A 19371-nucleotide genomic window follows, 5' to 3' on the forward strand; every position below is an offset into this window, starting at 1 on the left:
TGGATGAAATTCTTCATGTGTCAAAACAAGCTCTGAGGACAGGATGCACTTGGAGTTGGAGTGCACCTCTTCTGCCTGGTGGTGGGTTACTACAGTTCATGGGGAAAACTGTTTGGAATTTGCAAAACTTCCAAATCCTGCCTTGGGGCATCTGTGCCTCTTGGCTTCCTCACAGCTGCTCCTTTGTGACCATAATGTAGTTTGATAATCACACTCTGGGTTGCTCAACCCTTATTATTCCCACCAGAGTAGCCTAATGCAGAAAAGAGAATCTGTGTTTGGCATTTTCTGATCCAGATAAACAGCTTCCTCTGAAGTCAGCAGCAGAAGCTCTTCACCAGGGAGTGTGGTCCCTTCCTGGTCCTGAGGCTGGAGGGCCTGGGACCACAGCTGCAAAGCACAACACACCTCCCACCAGCTCCTCCTTCCTTCCTCACCACCCCACACACACTCACTCTGGGCTCTCCTTCCCCATGGCGAGGGCACAAGAGGATAAGAGATGGGAACCTAGCAAGTCCTGGTAGTTTCCAGGAGGCCCACAGGCCCTGTTGAGAGCTGCTGGTGTGTGTGGGAAGTAGAGCAGCCAGGGCTCCGACACTGTAGGGATCCAAGAGCTCTGTGGTGTCCAGCTAGTCAGGCCCTCCCCTCACTTCCTGTCTGACCCACTGCTCTGCTTGGGGTCCTGCCTTTCTCCCACGCCACTGCCACATCCCAGTCACAGCATAGTAAAGTGGCAAGAAGGTGGCTGCCACTTTGATCTTGGCAGGGGAGTGTGTTGCAATGGTGAGGTGAGACCACAGCTGGGTCTAGGACCTCCATGTCCTGGTCCACAGACCTGTGCTCTTCCCATCGCTTTCAGGGAAGAGGCCTCTAATTGAGATCCTCACAGAGTCAGTTCCTTGCTGTAAGTAATGATGACCTGTCAAGGCACCAAAATGGAAACAGGACAAAGTAGAACAGATCCTCCTTGGCTAAAACACCATGCAGAGGAGACTAGGAACTGCCTGGTCCCCAAGGTCTCAGGGGATCTGAGTAGGCTCTGGTTTCCTGGTGAGCACTTCCTCCCTCCCTGCCCACCCAGGGGCCGCTCACAGCATGAATTGTCTGTGATGCTCTTTGGCTCTGGATCTCTATGAAATCATAGGTGCCCAGGAAAGGAGAGGTCCTTACAGAGCACGCACCTCCCTGGGTGCATGGGAGATATGCATGTTAGGCCCAGATGTGGGTCTGGGGCGGCTTTCTGATATTTCAACTGCAGCTGTGTAGGAAGATTCCAGTTGAGTGGCTGAAGATCTGGCAGGTATCTGAGTCTGAATAGTTAGCAGCTAAGCTCTATAAGTCAAGCTGGAACGTTCTCTATGCCAGTGGAATTCATCGTTTGGCAGTCTGCACTGCAAGATCCCTAAGACAGAAGTGAAACACCCTCCACTCATCCAATTTCCAAATCTACTATTCTTTGGTATCTTCTGTGCTCTGTAAGATGTCACAAACTGAAAGTTTCCTTGGGTCTAAGTCCACATCCCACTCTCTACCCCAGACAATATCTGGCTGCCTAGAATAAAGCTGAAAGGGTCATACAGTGCACAGAGAGGACACCCTGACTGTACTCGACTTTAGCCCCACTTGTGTCAGAACCTGTATGTCCCTTACACTTCCATTTCTGGGGAGACTGAGGCCCAGACAAGTAGGAACCTGCCGTGTTTCACATAGTAAGCTGATGGTGATTTGGTGATTCATAACCTGGCTCTGTTACCTGAGCCACATTCCAGTCCAGGGACTACATGGGGTGGAGTCCCTGCTCCATTTCAGGAAATGGGATTGTTGATTTTTCATTTACACAAAAATGAAAAATAAATACCAGATGTTTGAAAGCATATTACTACTCATCTTGCCAGAGCTAAAAGTGCATTCTGAACTGAAAAAAAAATAAATTAAAAAATCCACAAAGCCAAAAAGATGTTTTGAATGAAAATGCTCTCTCATGCACACACACACACACACACACACACACACACACACAAACACAAAATATCTCATTGTTTCTTCTTCAGGGAGCAGCTGTGAAGGAAATTGGGGGAGGGGCTGAACACAAGGTCCCATCTTTGTGTTTCATACAGAGCTAAGCTTTTAGGCCAGTCTTCCTGAACTGTAGGGGGTGTGGCATGCATGACGAGTCAACATCAATGGAAGCTTATAAAATAACGGGTGGAAGCCAGTCACAAAGACAGGCACCTCAGTTTGGGTGATTCTGCATGTGGAAACTGCCTTCGTCTTGATTTTTTTAAAAAAGGTATGTACGATAGCTTTAATTTTCACTTATGATAAATGATGCTTAAAATAGAAACAGGCTTGACTTTCCATTGCCCCTTTTCAGCTATAAAGTATAACTAACTCTGACCAAGATCTTGTGCAGTACCTTTACAGACTTGATTTCATTTTTCCTCAAACTTACAAGGTAGGTAAAATTAGTGCCACTTTTCAGGTGAGAAAATGAAGGTTCAAATGTGCTAAGCAACTGGCCTATGAGAAGACCAAGCTCAGGGTCAACTCATATACCAAAGTCTTCCCTTTCCCTGTGCCCTCCTCTATGAAATGAGACAATGGAAATTAATTTTTGAGGAAAAACTGAATTTAGCAATAGGGTACAAAAATATTTTGTTGAAAAGATGCAGTTCTTGTTGGATACTAAGCTAAATGAGTTTTAAAGACTTATTTACCTGCAGAAACATAGTTTATTTTATCATATGAAATCTCAAACTCTTGTCCTTAATGTTCTGCAGTTCCTTGAGATTAGGGCTATGTCCAGAATGACACTTGGGTGCTCTTAGGAGACTGGAGCTTAAATTCTGGCTCTATAATTTACCAGGCAAATTGACCTCATGGGGTACAAGGAGAATGTCAACCCAAGTTGCTTCCAGATGATAGGGTACAGAGATTCAGTGCAGAACAGGCTCACCCACTGAGGCCAGGTTTCCCAGGAAGATGTTTGGTGAATGTGAGCAGCAATTCTTCCACAGTCAGTACCTGACCCAGGATGGATGCCCAGAAACCTTAGAAGAATTACTTTTAAATTATTTAATTTATATTAATATTTAAATTTATTTATTTGTTTTGGTATTGGGGATTAAACCCCATGGCTCTTTACTACTGACCTACATCCCAAGTCCTTTTTATTTTGAGATAATGTCTCGCTAAGTTGCCTATAACTTATAATCCCCCTGCCTCAGCCTCCCAAATTGCTGGATTACAGGCAAGTGCCAGAGTTTTCATCTCCAATTATACATATTTTTAGAATTAAAGTTCTCATTAGGATAATCTTCCTGTGTGTATCAGAAGAAGATCCAAAAACATAACATGTCACAAATAATCTGTGTTTTACCCAAGATCATGCATATTTGTTACCAATATGGTCAGTGTTAGAGAATCAGTATGGAAGGAACATGGAAAAACATGGTGGATGCTATCAACCCTTCCTCCCTCGAGAAGTTTTAATCACAGGAGCAAAGCTTCTGCAACCAAAAGGAGTCTTTGGAAGAGATTTGAGATCAAGGGGAGTTATCCTCTTTCTGAAATCCTCCTACAGAGCTCAAGAGTATGTTTCAGCCCACAAGAGAACTTTTTGTAATAAGACATTTGTCACAGTAAGACAGGAAACTGAATTTTGTCACAGTTGCATGGTGAAGTGACACTCTCCAGGTCACAGAGGCAAGCAAGCCCAAGGAGGTAGGCAAGAGAGAGTATGGTTCAGGTCCTGCAGGTGGAGAGTTAGACACGGAACCATGTCCCAGTTCTGCCCCCTTCTGGTCCTCAGCTTCCCCATCTGTACATCTGGCAAGGAAAGGGTAGGCCCTGTCCAGTTTGGGGGACCTTATAGAAAGTGCATATTATAGAAATGTTGTTCCGGGCAAGTTCCCTAGCTTGGGCTTCTGGTAGAGCTCCTGAGGTTCCAAGAATCTCTTGAAAATGGATGCAAATATTTGTGGGTTTCGGCCAGCTTTCTACAAACACTCTTTCCATCTTCCAGAAGGTTAGAAGACAGGTGTTATTTACACAGTAGTAGGAGCTGATGGGAAATGGAGCCTCAAAGACCAAGGGAAGTGGTCCTGCCGCAGGCTTGCTCCAGGGAGCCTCAGCAGCCACCCCTCCCATCCTACCCCAGCTGGCAGCTTTCACTCATTACATAACTGTTCTTTTGAAAACCAGGCAACAAAAAGCCTCCAGAAGAAAAGCTATTGATTATTAAAGTTATTTGGAGGTTTAGAGACTCATAATAAAGTGGTTATAATTATTCCTGTATGACACATCCTTTTAAATGCTCAAATCTGAGAACATTTTGCTTACATTGACTCAGTCGTCTTCACAGGGAGAAAGGCAGAGAGCTGGAAATAGCTCATGGCAGCTACAGGCAAGGAGTCACATGGAAGGGAACAGACCCAAAGCAAGCCAGTGAAGGAAGCAGGGACGAGCCCCAGAGGCCCAGAGCTTGCACACAGGGAGCCACTGCTCCTCCTGCTCCCCAAAGCCATCCTCTGCCACAAGAAGATCCTTTGGTAGAAATGCTTGGTGCACGGTTTCACATCAGCTGACAGTCCTTCTTTGGTTAGATGCCCATCAACTGTGAAAAACACTCAACATAATATTTTTTTAAAACTATAGTGTAATAGGATCCTTTTTCCACTCTCCATAACTAGCATTTATTGAGCATGTACTTTGTATAAGACATTGTCTTGAGTACTCTCCCTATATTATCTCATTTAATTCCCACAAAATTTTATAAGATAGGCATGATTATTATTCCTACTTTACAGGCAAAGAAACTAAGGCATAATTTGGACACAATTATACTTGGTAGGTGGCAAAGCCAGAATCTAAACCAGGTCAGAGCAGCCCTGGGGTCCCTGACAGCTGCTCCCTGTTAAGATTTTCAGACCCCTCTTGGGTTGGTAGAGCAGCGCAGTAAGCTTGGGGCAGAAACTGGATGCGGTGGCTCATGCTTGTAATCCTAGCCACTCGCAAGGCTGAGGCAGGAGGATCGCAAATTCAAAGCCAGCCTCAGCAAATTAGCAAGGCCTAAGCAACTCAGTGAGAGCTGTCTCTAAATAAAAAACAAAAAAGAGCTGGGGATGGGGCTCAATAGTTAAGTGCCCCTGAATTCAATCCCCAGTACCAAAAAAAAAAAAAAAAAAGATTGGAAAAAGCAGGGGTCATGGGGATCAGGTGGCATTTCCCTTATGAATCTCATAGGACACCTAATGTTGTACATGGTTATGTTGTTTTGGTTTTTGCTTCCACAGGTGGTTCAAAGGCTTCAATCTCCCCCTTTGCTTATCTCCCCCCGCCCTAGACCTTGTCTCTGTTCATTCAACAAGTACCTACTGGGCCTAACACTTTGAGGTCCTAGGGATAATTCTAAAGAGAATCAGACATTCTGCCCACCTTGGAAACGCACAATGAGGTGGGGGTGGGGTGCAAATCAATCCCAGTACACTCTCAGACAGGCAGAAGGTGTGTGCGTGGAGGTCCAGGTGGAGGTCCATGACGCAGGCAGAAGGTCTCAGCTGTGAACAATCGAGAGGCTGCCCCTGAAGGATGCAGGCTCAGGAGGTGGAGGAGGAGGAGGGCTGCCTCCTGAGGGACCAGCCCCTGCCCTTGTGCCTCCCTGGAGGCTACAGCTGCTCTCTTTCCCCCAGCTCCAGGCTCCCTCTGCAGCCACCAGCCCCAAGATGGCCAAGATGCTGTTGCTGCTTTCTGCACTTCTGGGTCTCTTCTCTGTGGCCAAGGGACAAACGTTCCATCTTGGGAAATGCCCGACTCCTCCGGTGCAGGAATACTTTGACGTGACTAAGGTGTGGTAAAAGGCTAACCTCCCATTTGGTCTGCTCTGTCTTGTTTGAATAAGAAGCATCCTACAAGGTTCAGTTGTATTATTCTGCTTCAATCTCCACAGCAAGGTTTGGAACAAGTACTTAACTTATTTTGGGTTTCCCCATAGCCGACTCTTGAAACTAGGACAGGGGACAGGGAGTTTTGACCCATGATTCCAGGAATCACAAGGGAGCATGTGGGAAAGTGATCTCAGATGGCAGAGAAGCAATAAAGGGTGAACAACAGGGTTTCCGTTTTGCTGGCGATCCTCTGAGCAAATCAACAGAATGCATCTTGATTTGTCCCATGGATGGATGCCAGCAGGCCGTAGGAGCTCCCATGGCACTAGTCAGGCCCTCAGGGATAGAGAGACGTAAGGTATCAAGCGGGGGCTGGCCGTGTGTGTGAGTTGTCCAAGGCAGCTGAAGAGAACCTGCCTTGTGGGGCTGGGAGGATATGGGTGGAGCATTGACTATGGTGCTAAGTACTGTTATTCCTGTTCTACAGAGATGCTCCCTCCCAGGCAACATAGCTGACAAATACAAATAGGTTTCAAAAGTTGACTTTCCATAGGGTAGGAAACCCAAGCATTACTCAAACAGGGCCCAGGAAAGACCAGAACTCCCCAAGGGGCTTTCTTGTTACATGCACTGAAAAGATATTAATATAACCAGCTCCCCCATAAATGGTCTCTCTTCCTGGGATGGGGGCAGAAAGAGCAGCAGAGAGAGGCAGCTAGCGTAGGAGGATCACAGTTTCAAAAAGTCAGCCTCAGCAACTTAGTGAGGCCCTAAGCAACTTAGTAAGACCCTGTGTCTAAATAAAATATAAAAATGGGCTGGGGATATGGCTCAGTGGTTGAGGGCTCCTAGGTTCAATCCCTGGTACCATCCCCTGCAAGCTACACACTTAGTATGAATAATGCTAAAGTCACCATCAGTCATGGGCACCTCAGTGTCAATGTGTATTGGGACCTATGAGGGAGGGTTAGGTGGAGGTGAGAGAAGAGCTTGAAGCCTGAGGGGGTTGGGCAGCTGCACCATCAGCAGGACTGACAAAGCTCCCACAGGTGAGGTAGGCCGGGGGTGGGGGGGGATGGATTTGCTCCACTAATATTTTAAGGGCTGATCTCTTTGTTCATGAAACCCTGGCAGACTACAAAGAAGCTTTACAGAAAGATCCGGGAAATCTGAGTTACATTTTAATTTGGGGATAAAAATTTTGAGACACTCTGATATTTATAATTGATCTATATTTACAAAAGTCCTTTGAGAATGGAAACAGAATTGTTAAAAGATTTTGTTGAGATTAGTTCAAACACATTGTTTACTTGTTAAAAGTATTTTTTCACTTTAGTAGTTTTTATTACATTCACAATTGCCCAGTCATCATTATAACCAATTTTAGAATGTTTTCATCATTCCCCACCAAACACCCCAAACCCGTTAATGGTCACGTTCCCTTTCTCCCCAGCCCTTCCAGCCCCAGGCAACAAATAATCTACTTTCTGTCTCTGTGAATTTGCCTCTTCTGGACGTTGCACATAAATGGAATCATACACTATATAGACTTTTGTGACTGATTTCTTAACACGTTTTCAAGATTCATCCATGTTTTAGCATGTATCAGTAATCCATTTCTTTTATTGCAAAATAATATGCAGTATATGGATTATAGCATGTTTTATTTATCTGTTCATCTTTTGAGTTTTTTCTACCTTTTTACTATTATCAGATGTATGATTTGCAAATATTTTCTACCATATTGTGCAATTTTTCACTTTATTGAAAAATTTTCACTTTATTGAACCTTTGAAACACAAAGGTTTGTGTATTGATGAAGCCGATCTATCTACTTTCTTCTTTTGTTGCTTTTGGTTTTGGTATAATACCTAAAAATTCACAGTCTAGCCCAAGATTATATAGATTTACTCTGATATTTTGTTTGGAGCATTTTATAGTTTAATCTAACATTTAAGTCTTTGATTCTTTTTCAGTTAAATTTTGTATGTAGTGAGATGTAAGGTCCAACTTCGTTCTTTTGCATGTAGAATTCCAGTTGTCCCAGCATGGTTTATTGAAAAGACTATTATTTCCCCTATTGACTATTCCTGGTATCCTTATTGAAAGACACTTGACTGTATATGCAAGTGTTTATTTCTGGACTCACAATTCTATTCTATTGATCTATATGTCTGTATTCATGCCAGTACAACCCAGTCTTGATTACTGTAGTTTTGCTGTTGTTGTGTTTTGTTTTTGTTTTTGTTTCTTTAATACTGAAAATTTAACCCAAAGCACTGTACCTCTCTATCCCTTTTTTATTTTTATTTTGAGACAGTGTCTCTAAGTTGCCAAAGCTGTCCTCAAACTTGTGGCCTCCTGTCTCAGTTTCCAACGTTGCTGGGATTTCAGATGTGCACCATCATGCCCAGCTGTTATAGCATTGTAGTAAGTTTTAGAATCAGAATGTATGAGGCCTCCAATTTTACTTTTAGGACTATTCTGTATTCCTGGCATTTTTAATGTAAATTTTAGGATTAGTTTATCAATTTATGCAGAGAAGCCATAGAGATTGTATAGATATTAAAGAACAATTTAGGAGTATTTCTATCTTAACAATATTAAATATTTTGATTCATAAACATAGACCATATTTCCATTTACTTAAACTTTGATTTAACAATATTTTATAGTTTTCAGAGTATATGTTTTGTATATCTTTGGGTAAATTTGTACTTAAATATTTTATTTTTTGATGCTATTTTAAGTGAAATTTTTGTAATTTCATTTGAAAATTATTCATGGCAAACATATAAATACATCTGATTTTGATAAATTGATTTTTTATCGTTTTAACCTTGCTGAACTCATTAGTTGAAAAGTTTATTTTTTAAAGATTCCTTAGGATTTTTCTATAAGAATGTCAACTGTAAACAGAGTTTTACTTCTTTCTTTCTTTTGGGGATTCTTTCTAAATATTGAAAACTCCTTATTTATAGAAAAACTCCCAAAAGATTAAAAGGACTTCACAGAAATAGTATGAAATTATGCAAGCCCAACATGGAAATCAATTTCTCATCTCTGAACTTCTTTTTTGGAGAATCATGCTTCCTTAGTTTTAATTGTGGAGCACTAAATTCACTTGAACAATAATACAACTATTATAAATGTACAAAAAAAATGAGAATGCCCAGGAAACCAGTTGACCTTATTCATTAATTCTTTAAATGATTGTTAGGTTCAGTGACTTTAATTGAAAGTTGTGGCTTAATAAATGAATGGGAAATTTATGGTAATAAATGTGGGCATATATTTGAGCAGAGAGCCATGTGACGGAAGCAATAGTGCTACCTGTTTGCAGGATGCTCTCTTTTCATGTTCTGACTTTTTGAAGGTTAGTGCATCTCTCTAATTTTGTTAATACATTCTTAAATTTCTAAAATAATTTCAATGAATATTTTGACTAGGTAAATATATGCACCTGGTTCAAAATTTTTAGAGTCCTAAAGAGCATACAACAAAGTTTCTCTTCTGCCTTTGTGCCTTGGTTTCCCTTTCCAAGAGCAACCAGTAGAAACTGTGTATTATCTTTTTGCAGATAATGTATATGCAAACAAACAAACAAAATACATGTAAAACTATAATAGACAGAATAATGGCTTCCAAAGATGTCTGTGCCCTAATCCCTGGAACCTGTGTGTATGTTACTTTCATGGAGAAAGGGATTGCAGATGTGACTAAATAACGACTTTGAGATGGCCAGATTAGCCTGGATATCCAGGTGGAGCCAATCTAACCACATAACTCCTTAGAAGCAGAGACTTTATTTCTGGACTCTCAATTCTATTCTGTTGATCTATATGTCTGTATTTATGCCAGTATCCACCTAGTCTTGATTATTACAGTTTTGTTGTTGTTTTATTTTCTTTTTGTTTTTGTTTTTACTGAGCCATGGTCAGAGAGAAGTTTGATGAAGGAATAAGAGTTAGAAAAGCCATGGGAAGGATTTCACCTGCTTTAGCTGGCTTTGAAAATGGATGAAGGGGGTTCCAAGCCAAGAAGTGCAGGCAGCCTCTATACCCTGGAAAAGACAAGGAAACCCTTCTTCTTGGAACCTCCAGAGGGGAATGTTGCCAACATTTTGATTTAGCCAGTGAGACTAGGGTCCGACTTCTGGCTTACAAAACTATAAGATAATAAATCTGTGTTTGAAGCTTATTGTAATTTATTATAGCAGCAACAGAAAGCCAACATAATAAGCTTTCTCCCTTGTTTTTATACAAAAAGTAGTTGAACATGCCCATAATTTTGTACCTGGTTCTTTTTAAATTAAAAGAGTAGAGATCATTCCATATCACTCTTTTAAAAGAGGATCATAAAATTCCATAGGACAGATGCCCCACCACTCATTCATCCAGTCCCTTACTAATACTCTTAGACTGTGCTTGTCTTTTATTGTTACAAATGGTACTGCAATGAATAACCTTATACATGCATCATTTTTTTTTAAATAGTAGGAGATGTATTCCCAGAAGTGACATTGCTGGGCCAAAGAGTATGTGTATTTTTAGTTTTGCTAGATAGTGCCAAACAGCTCTCTGCAGAGGTTATAAATTAGTACAGTCTCTATGCAAGATAGGCCTGAAAGCATAAGAGTGTCTTGTCCCCCCTCCCCTCTTGGGCACAGGGGCTTCCTTAAAGTCAACATGTTGTACCTGAAGAGGATTCATGTCTTACAAATCCTGAGCATTGCCAGAGGCTTTGTGACCAACCCCCTGTTCAGGGTCATGCGAGGAAAGAGGAGCCAACTCTGGAGTGTTCGTGTTTCACAACCAACACTTTTGCCTTTGCACAAAATTCAAAGATGCCTTGGAGAATCATAAGATGAGTCCACCATCCAGACCAAACCCTTTTATAGAGTTTAAAATTTCACTCAGATTTTGGCCAAATAGGACAGACACTGAGAACATATCTAAATAAAGAGCCCTTTAGGAATAGAATGTAGTATTCAACCAGAGTCCACACATCCGATGCGCTTGTTCACATTTGAATCAATATCTTGCTCAATTGGTGCTGGGAACAATGCAGCCCATTTTTCCTGGTTTCCCCCAGGAAAGGGCTTTGCTTCTGAAGGCAACAATGGGGAAGAGCTCGAAGGTCTCCAGAGAGCCACAGGGTTTTGCTCTGCTTGTTGTCTCTGCAGTATCTTGGAAGATGGTATGAAATTGAGAAGATCCCAGTGAGCTTTGAGAAGGGAAAGTGCATCCAAGCCAACTACTCGCTAATGGAAACTGGAAAAATCAAAGTGCTAAACCAGGAGTTGAGGTGAGTGATGGTGCCAGGCCAGGACACTGTCCTGGAGTGGCCGGTGCTCATGCAGTTGGATGTGGGGAGAAGGGACCATCTCTGGGGCCACACAGGGACAGTTAGGACTAGAATACACTCATTCCTTTCCTTAACCACTTGCTGGGCATCTGTTGGATGCCAGACATTAGAAGAGGCACTAGGGACTCGGGAGTAACCCAAATGTCAGCATCCCTGCCCTTGTAGCAAAGTAGAAATTCTGATAACAAAGGATATTGGGACCACCTGTCTGATCTTGAAAGCAAGAGAAAAACCTTTTCTTTACCAGCTACTCAAGGGCACCCAGCTTTGCTCAGATACTTCTGGAAAGTGCCCGCTCATTGCCTTCTGTCACAGTTCATCCCATCTCTAGGCAGCTTGGCCTATTAGAAAACTCCCTTATGTGCAAGGCACTATTCTGTGCATGTGTACATACAGCACGTGTGTATGTCTGCTTGCAAATGAATATATATTCATTTGATTCCCATAACAACTCTGAAATAGGTCCTATTATTAGCCTCTTTTTTATGAATGAGGAAACTTAGGTGCAGAGAGGTAAAGTAACTTGTCCAAGGGCCACACAGCTGATAAGTGATGAAACAGATTTGAACCAGGAGAAATGAAATGGGGAAGAGAACACAAGACACAGATGAAAGAAGAGCTGGAAGTGAAGGGCTGTCCTTCTGTTCTCTAGAAGATCTGAGAAATGTTTCACCTCCAAGAAAACTACTATAACCCAGCCCGGCTCACAAAGGCCTTCTGTGGTCATCCGAGCCTCTATTAACCTTCCTGTGAGCCATGACCCAGCTGTCACTCCCTGACCTGCATAAACCAGAGAAAGAAAATAGGGATCTTGAGGGCCACAAAGAAAAAACTATCTCATCTCAGAGCCCTCCTATGGGACTTGGGGTACAGATGCCCAGAGACCTCACAGGAGTTTTATGGCCCTGTATAAGTCACCTGTCCCTCACCATAATGCAATTGCTAAGGAAATTGACTTATAAAAATAAAAAATTATTTTGGCTCATGGTTCTGTAGGTTCCAGTCCAAGATCTAAGTGGCCCCATTCTTTGGGCCTCTGGTGAGAGTGACGCATCATGGAGGGAATGTGTGACAGGGTGAACTATTCACCTCAGAAGTCAGGAAGCAAAAAAAAAAAAAACAACAGGAAGAGACCAGGGTCCCATAGTCCCCTTTAAGGGCATGCGTCCAATAACCTAAGGATCTCCCACTAGGCCCCACCTCCTAAAGGTTCCACCACCTCTCAATAGTGCCACCCTGAGGACCAAGCCTCTAACACATGGACCTTTTTTTTTTTTTTTTTTTTTGATGGTAGGGGAATTGAACCTCAGGGGCACTCGACCACTGAGCCACATCCCAGCCCTATTTTGTATTTTATTTAGAGACAGGGTCTCACTGAGTTGCTTAGCATCTTGCTGTTGCTGAGGCTGCCTTTGAACTCTTGATCCTCCTGCCTCAGCCTCCGAGCTGCTGGATTTCAGGTGTGCGCCACTGCGCCTGGCTAACACATGGACCTTTGCGGGACACTTTCCCAAACTATAGCAAGCCCCAAAGTTGTTAAGACCTCACTTTAAATATTTTGGCCCGGGCTGGGGATGTGGCTCAAGTGGTAGCGCGCTCTTGTGGCATGCGTGCGGCCCGGGTTCGATCCTCAGCACCACATACAAACAAAGATGCTGTGTCTGCCGAAAACTAAAAAATAAATATTAAAAGAAAATTCTCTCTTAAAAAATAAATAAATACATACATATTTTGGCCCATTTTAAGACCAAGAGTCAGTCAATGACATGTATCCCAAACCCATGAGTTCCCTTGCCTTTCTTCTGGAGTTGGCCTGGAGTCCTCTTCATCTGCATCCTGAGTATTAGGTTGCTTCACCTCTAGGGTTACACCTGTTTAAGACACAGAACCCATGGAGCAAAGTTTTTAGTTCAGGAAATTGGTACAATTTCTCCTTCTAAGAGGGCTGCAAAATGTGGGTAGCCATGGCAGAGGGTCTCAGCCAGTATCAAGGACTCTGAAAGCCAAAACAGTTGGCATAGCATTGGAAGATGAAGAACTCAGGCTTCGGGATTTAGCTGTCTGGTTTCAAATCCTGGTTCTTCCACTTAGTATGTGATCTGGGATTAGTTAGGGTTGTTCTCCAGACAATAATAATAGCATCTACCTCCATGGGGCTATTTGAGCATTAAATGATGTGGCACCCATAAAGCTCTTAGAACAGTATGGGGCATGTAGCAATCATTTGATAAACACTATGTCTCATGATGAGACTGCCGCTACATCCTAAGAAAATAGCAACGCATCTCCCCATGATTGAGCTGTGAGTTTGTTATCAAAGACCCATGTTTTTGAAACTGTTCTGGAGCAAAACACAAATGAAGGTAACAGGAGCAGACTGGGAAGGGCTTGGTGTGCTGCTAAGTTACCATCCACAGATATAAGGAGACCATGTTCCCCAGCTACCTGAGTTCCAGGTGAGAGAGCAGGGTATGGTCTCTGGCCCCATGTGGTGACAGGCAGACAATACTGCAGGAATATCAGAGTACATGTCCCAACCTCCCTTGCCTGCCACTTGTTGCCTGATCTCTATGACATCCATCCCCATTAACCATCTCAGTAACCTACTAGCGTTTTTTTTTAATATACCTTTTTTTTTACTTGTAGTTGGACACAATACCTTTATTTTATTTATTTATTTTTATGTGGTGCTGAGGATCGAACCCAGTGCCTCACAGGGGCTAGGCCAGCGCTCTACTGTTGAGCCACAACCCCAGCCCCTAATCTACTAGTTTTTTAACACATACAACTGCTCTATTTTTAGTCTGCCTGCCTTCCTCAAGGATGGATGGAGGGGCAGCTGCTCTGCCAGATCCCTGATGCCTGAGCACCTTCCCTTTTCTGTCCCCCCGTCTCCCCCCAGCTTCATTCATAGGCCATTGGGAGTTATCCAGAAATGGAACAGGTCCCTTCATAAGGGTGAAACTATTTCATTCACTCTAAGGCCATTGCTTTTAAGATATGCCACCATTTTATATACCAATAAGAAAAAAATGACACTGCCAATTATAAGCATCAGGTGGCATCAATTGTAACATGTGCATTTCTTCAATTTAGAGTCTCTGAGATCTGGGCTTACCTGAGAATCACCCTGGTGAGTCAGTATCTCCTGGCAACATGCTTTACTGCCCTTAGCATCAGGTCCCACTCACTCTGACACTTGCTAAAGTGGATGGGGTTTCAGGCCCCCTGATGGGATAGTGTCACGTGACATCACTGAGACCCAAGGAGAGAAAAGCTCTTGGAACTCAGACTCCCTCCCCTTTTGCATTATTTTCAGTGATCAAGTTCCTCATTTGTAAAGAAGTGAATCTTCTTTGTATGATGGGTCTCTTGATTTGTGTTTCCCTTCTCTTATACTCAGGTTCTCTTTGGAACCTGGGAGAGGAAATGGCCTGAAAGGCAAATGACAGACAGTCCAAAAGAATTGAGAGGTCCTAACACATTATCCAGTCCCAGAGCATTTCCACTGTCGCTTCTTATCACTCTACCACTGTCTGCCATCACTGGGTCTCAGATAGTCACAAAGGAAAGGGCAGGAAAATTGCCAGGATCTAGCCACCTCTGAGAGCCTCTCACACCAGAAAGCACCATGTTGGCCACCATGGTCCGTAATAGCACAGATCTTGCCTTTTGTTGATTTTTGGATTTTAATGAGTTGTCTGTTCTTTCTTTCTTTCTTTCTTTCTTTCTCTCTCTCTCTCTCTCTCTCTCTCTCTCTCTCTCTCTCTCTTTCTTTCTTTCTGTATTCCTTTCTTTCTTTCCTTCCTTCCTTCCTTCCTTCAACTCATTGCAGATATGATGGAACTGTAAATCAAATTGAAGGTGAAGCCACCGTGTACAACCTCACAGAGCCGGCAAAACTAGGAGTTAAGTTTTCCCAGTGTAAGTATCCACTTCTCTCAGAAAGTTTCAGGGACAGGAAATATGCAAATTGAAGGCTAGAGCCCTGGGTTGGAATACTCTGGTCACATTCAAGTGTCATCCATAAGGACTGGATAGATAATAATTTCTTGAGCACCTACTATATGCTATAAGTAGATAGTAGCACTGAGAGTAGGCACTGGGATGCAATGCAGACAAAGAGTAGATTCCAGTGTGGATAGTGACAAGTATTCTGGAGATTTCTGTAAAACTATGGTCAGTGTTCCAGTAGATAAGGCGCAAATGGGAAAAATAATAGGGTGTGAGCAGTAGGAGACCCAATCTAGTCTTGTTTCTCAGAAAAAAACTGAGGTCTCCAAATTAGTAGTTGTTAGCAGAACAAGTAGCATACCCAAAGCCTGGAGGCAAGGGACTGCAAGAGTGAAGGCTATTTTGAGTCCTGGCTCTGTCCCTTTCTAGTCACATTGTTGGGACTCTCAGAGATACTGAATCACAGGCTCTGCCCTCTGAGTTCTGAGCTAACTGGGGAACGGACACAGACTGCAGAGCAAATGCCAGATGTCAATATTGTTGCTGATGTGGATACCCCAGAGAATTCAGCTCAGACTTAAAGGTTTTCCAAAGCTGAAAATACTTGGGGGCCCTTCTTTCTACCTATAGAACTGACACCGAAGTCACCAGTGTAAGTATCCATTTCTCTGTAAAAGAAGGCATTATCACTCCCCACCCTTGCCAACCCTTCCCTCCATACCAGCCAAGTCCCTAGAGTGGGGCAGAGAGGAAATCCTTATTTATAGACCAAGAAAGGAATGCTGGGAGGAGAAAACATTTCTTCCCACACACAATTAGGAGCAAATAACTTCACATGTATTAAAGGGGGGGACGGGTTTGCGGACCGCCCAATGCCATGAAAAGAAACCGGATTGTGCAGGCTCCAGAAACTGCCAAGGGCTGTGTACATTTTCATTCCTCTCCTCACTTTTACAAAGGAAGAAGTTGCAGGGAAGAGGGCTGAGTGATGTGGGCAGACACTGAACTAATTAGAGGTAGAGTCTCCAACTCTCAGTTGAGAGTTTTTCCCATGACATGATTGGGAAAATGATGGGAGATGGGGATGAAGGTTCATTCTCATGCATACAATCCTCATGAAGAAACCTGGGGCAGGAGCTACGGACCAGGGAAGATGCAAAGGACAAGACTGATTCTGGCTGGAGAGGTTAGATGTTTGCACAGGCCTTGTGGGGTATATGAGAGATTATGGGAAAGGTTGGAAGGGAATGGTGTGAGAGATGCCTGGATACAGAAGCCTAGAGCGGGAGAGAGCACACGGAATGGGAGAGAGGGCTAAGGAGGCCCTTGAGTGCATTGCAACACCCTCAAGCAACAGGAGAGTGTCAGAGTTCTCTAACAGAAAGAAATGTGGAAGTTTCTTGTGCTGAGAAGAGAGATCTGGGCAAATTTATTCTTGAGCTCTCAACCCTGTAAGAGGAAGACAGAATGTCCATGACAGGGTGTGTGCAGGTGGGGCAGGATACTGTGCTGGAAGAGGTGGGTGGCCTGTTTTTCCAAAATCAATCAGTGCTGACGCACTTGGTCCAGCCGGGAATGTGCAGAGTGCTTGACCCTCACGGTAAAGGTTAGATGAACATAACTCTCTCTGGGTGAGTGAGGCGGGCAGGCAGGCAGGGCACCAACAGTGCTAGAAAGAAACAACACTCAGTCCGAGCTCCCATGGAGGCTTTTTCCAAACATCCTTCTGTTGCCAAATTTATAAACAGAAAGCTGGTCCTCTGGCCAGCTCTCTTTTTTTCCTGATAACTTGCTGTGTTCTTGACACCCGGACAAACTCTATCCACTACACAGCACCTCTTTCAACCCGCAGCTTCTCAGGTCATTCACAAGTGCCGAGTTCTGGTTTTGATCTGGCAAATAAGAATTATTTTTGAGTGGAGAAGCCGGGATGCTTGGAACTCAGGAAAGTGAATCACCCCTGACTGCATGTGTGTCCAAACCTTTTATGCTTATGAGGTCAGCACACAGCTTTCTCCCACTTGACTGCATTCCAAAGCTGAGTTATGTGGGGTTTTTTGGCTTGGACCTTGACTGTGGAGGTCAAGTTCACAGAGGGAGTTTCTAGATCTAGATGGAGAGGATAAATCCTCCATCTTTCCTCTTAAGGACCCTGTTCATCTAGGTTCCAACACTTACAGATGTTGATCAATGAATCTTTATAGGTATTTTGACAGGAAAAGCTCAGAATATGTTATCAATTGGCTTACTATATTCTTAGGAATAGAAGGATTTGTGAAGCTTATACTAGACTAGAAGAAAAAAACAAAAATGTCAGCCTGCACCTCCTCCCTTAGGCAGGCTGAGAGGAAGTTGGGTGGTACAGACTCAGAGCCTGGGGATTCTTGGCCTGAGATTCTTGACTCTGCTCAGCTAAGTGGTACCTCCATGTATATTGGTGCTAAGTGCAGCCTGTTGGTCCAAGGGGTCCACCCAAATACCTTGTTCACCCCTGCTACTGGAGAGAATGGCCATAACAATAGTTCTTAATTCTGCCTGCACATTAGAACCACTGGGGAGCCTTTAAAGTTATGACCACCTGCATGTCTGAATCCAGAGAAGGGCAGGGGAAAGTGAGCTTAGTATCTTTCAAAGCCTGCATATGATTCCCTTAACTGAAAGTAGTTACTATCCACTGCCTTAAAGAAATGGATCCCCAGAGACCCATTCTGGAGAGGAGGCTTCTCTCACCCTGGTCCATCCTGATTGTGCCTTCTTCTGGTTCTCAGTGATGCCATCAGCACCGTACTGGGTCCTGGCTACCGACTATGAGAACTATGCCCTCGTGTACTCCTGTACCACCATCATCTGGCTTTTTCATTTGGATCATGTTTGGATCTTGGGAAGAAACCCGTATCTCCCCCAAGAAACTGTGACCTATCTAAAAAGTATCCTGACCTCTAATAACATCAGTATTGAGAAAATGACTAAGACAGATCAGGACAACTGCCCCGAGTTCCTGGGAGGAGGCCTTTAAGCGAGGCTGTGTGTATTCCAGGTTACTTCTTTTGCTTTGCTTTCCTGCTCCCCTTCCCACCCCTCCCCTCATTAATACAAAGCAACCATCCATGACGAGCTACTGCAAATACCAGAAGGGACATTTGATTGCGGAAACCAATGGAAGGAAACTCAAGGAAAGTTGGTCCAAGCACTGCCATGCCCTACCCTGTCACCTTGCCAGCCCAATAATAAACTTGTTGCTGACCTGCTGTGCTCACAGTGGATTCTGAATTGGATTGATTATTGTCGTATTTTCACTATAAACATGTATTTATCAGTGATAGAGCATTTGCCTAGCATTTGCAAGGCCCTGGATTCAATCCCCAGAACTCCCACAACAAAGGGTAGTGGGTGGGGAATACACACACACACACACACACACACACACACAGAGATAAATCTTTAACCAGTCATATTGAGAAAAACCAAGCCCTATACTGCCCTAGTTTAAAGGTAACAATCCTCTTCTGGAAGAGGAGAATTGATGGCTAAAGCATATTCTAGTGACCTGGATCAGGGTGCCCCCATTCTATAGTAGATGCTCCTCCGGGGGAATGATTTGGGTTTCTGAGTCTTTGGTAGGCAGTTTTCTTGAAGCGTTTACTTTCTCACCAGGAAGTCTTCAGAGCAGGCTGAAAAATGATAATCCTTGGTTGGGTCTGTGCAAAAAAAAAAAAAAGGTGAATCTGTGATTGAGAAGATTTTTTTTAAATAAAATGATATTTGCTTTTGTGTATTTTTCAGTTGATATTTTCTGAGGCCCAGCTTTATTGAAAGATACAGAACTATGCTCTTCCCATAGGAGCTCATAGTGTAATGAGAAAGACAAGTAAAGATGCCATTATAACCTAAGGCAAGGAGGGCAAAAGTAGAGGCCTGTGGAAGGTTCTAGAAAGTTCTTATCCCTGCAAGACACAGACAACCAAGGTAATGCATCCTTCTGGGGCTGTTCCACCAGGGAGGCAACAACCACCTTGACTTGGGTTCTTTTACCTTGTGACTTTTAAAACTAGAAAGACCTCATAATTATCATCTTGCAGTTTCACTTGGCTGACATAAATTTTATAATCTATTAATGTTTTGGGAAATGAATAGAAACTAAGCCATTTGATTCCATTTTTGCTTC

At 43.3% G+C, this 19371-nt stretch overlaps 1 protein-coding gene across 2 annotated transcripts; it reads left to right on the forward strand.

The window, feature by feature from the left end:
* The first annotated feature begins 2143 nt into the window (after window positions 1-2143).
* On the forward strand, window positions 2144-18476 carry Apod (apolipoprotein D). 2 transcript variants are annotated; one of them, XM_046457950.2, is made up of 5 exons: window positions 2144-2290; window positions 5697-5846; window positions 11071-11192; window positions 15088-15176; window positions 17975-18476. In XM_046457950.2, exons 2-5 carry the CDS (start codon window positions 5724-5726, stop codon window positions 18220-18222), a joined length of 582 nt encoding a protein of 193 aa, XP_046313906.1. In that variant the 5' UTR covers window positions 2144-2290; window positions 5697-5723; the 3' UTR covers window positions 18223-18476. The 2 variants fall into 2 exon arrangements, with proteins under 2 accessions (XP_046313906.1, XP_046313907.1); XM_046457951.2 differs by having other exon boundaries at window positions 2153-2290; window positions 5691-5846.
* The last annotated feature ends 895 nt before the right edge of the window (window positions 18477-19371 follow it).

This window comes from Marmota monax, unplaced genomic scaffold, assembly GCF_021218885.2.
Source record: "Marmota monax isolate L192 unplaced genomic scaffold, Marmota_monax_Labrador192_F-V1.1 WCK01_AAM20220418_F8-fsc00052, whole genome shotgun sequence".
NCBI classification, from domain to species: domain Eukaryota; kingdom Metazoa; phylum Chordata; class Mammalia; order Rodentia; family Sciuridae; genus Marmota; species Marmota monax.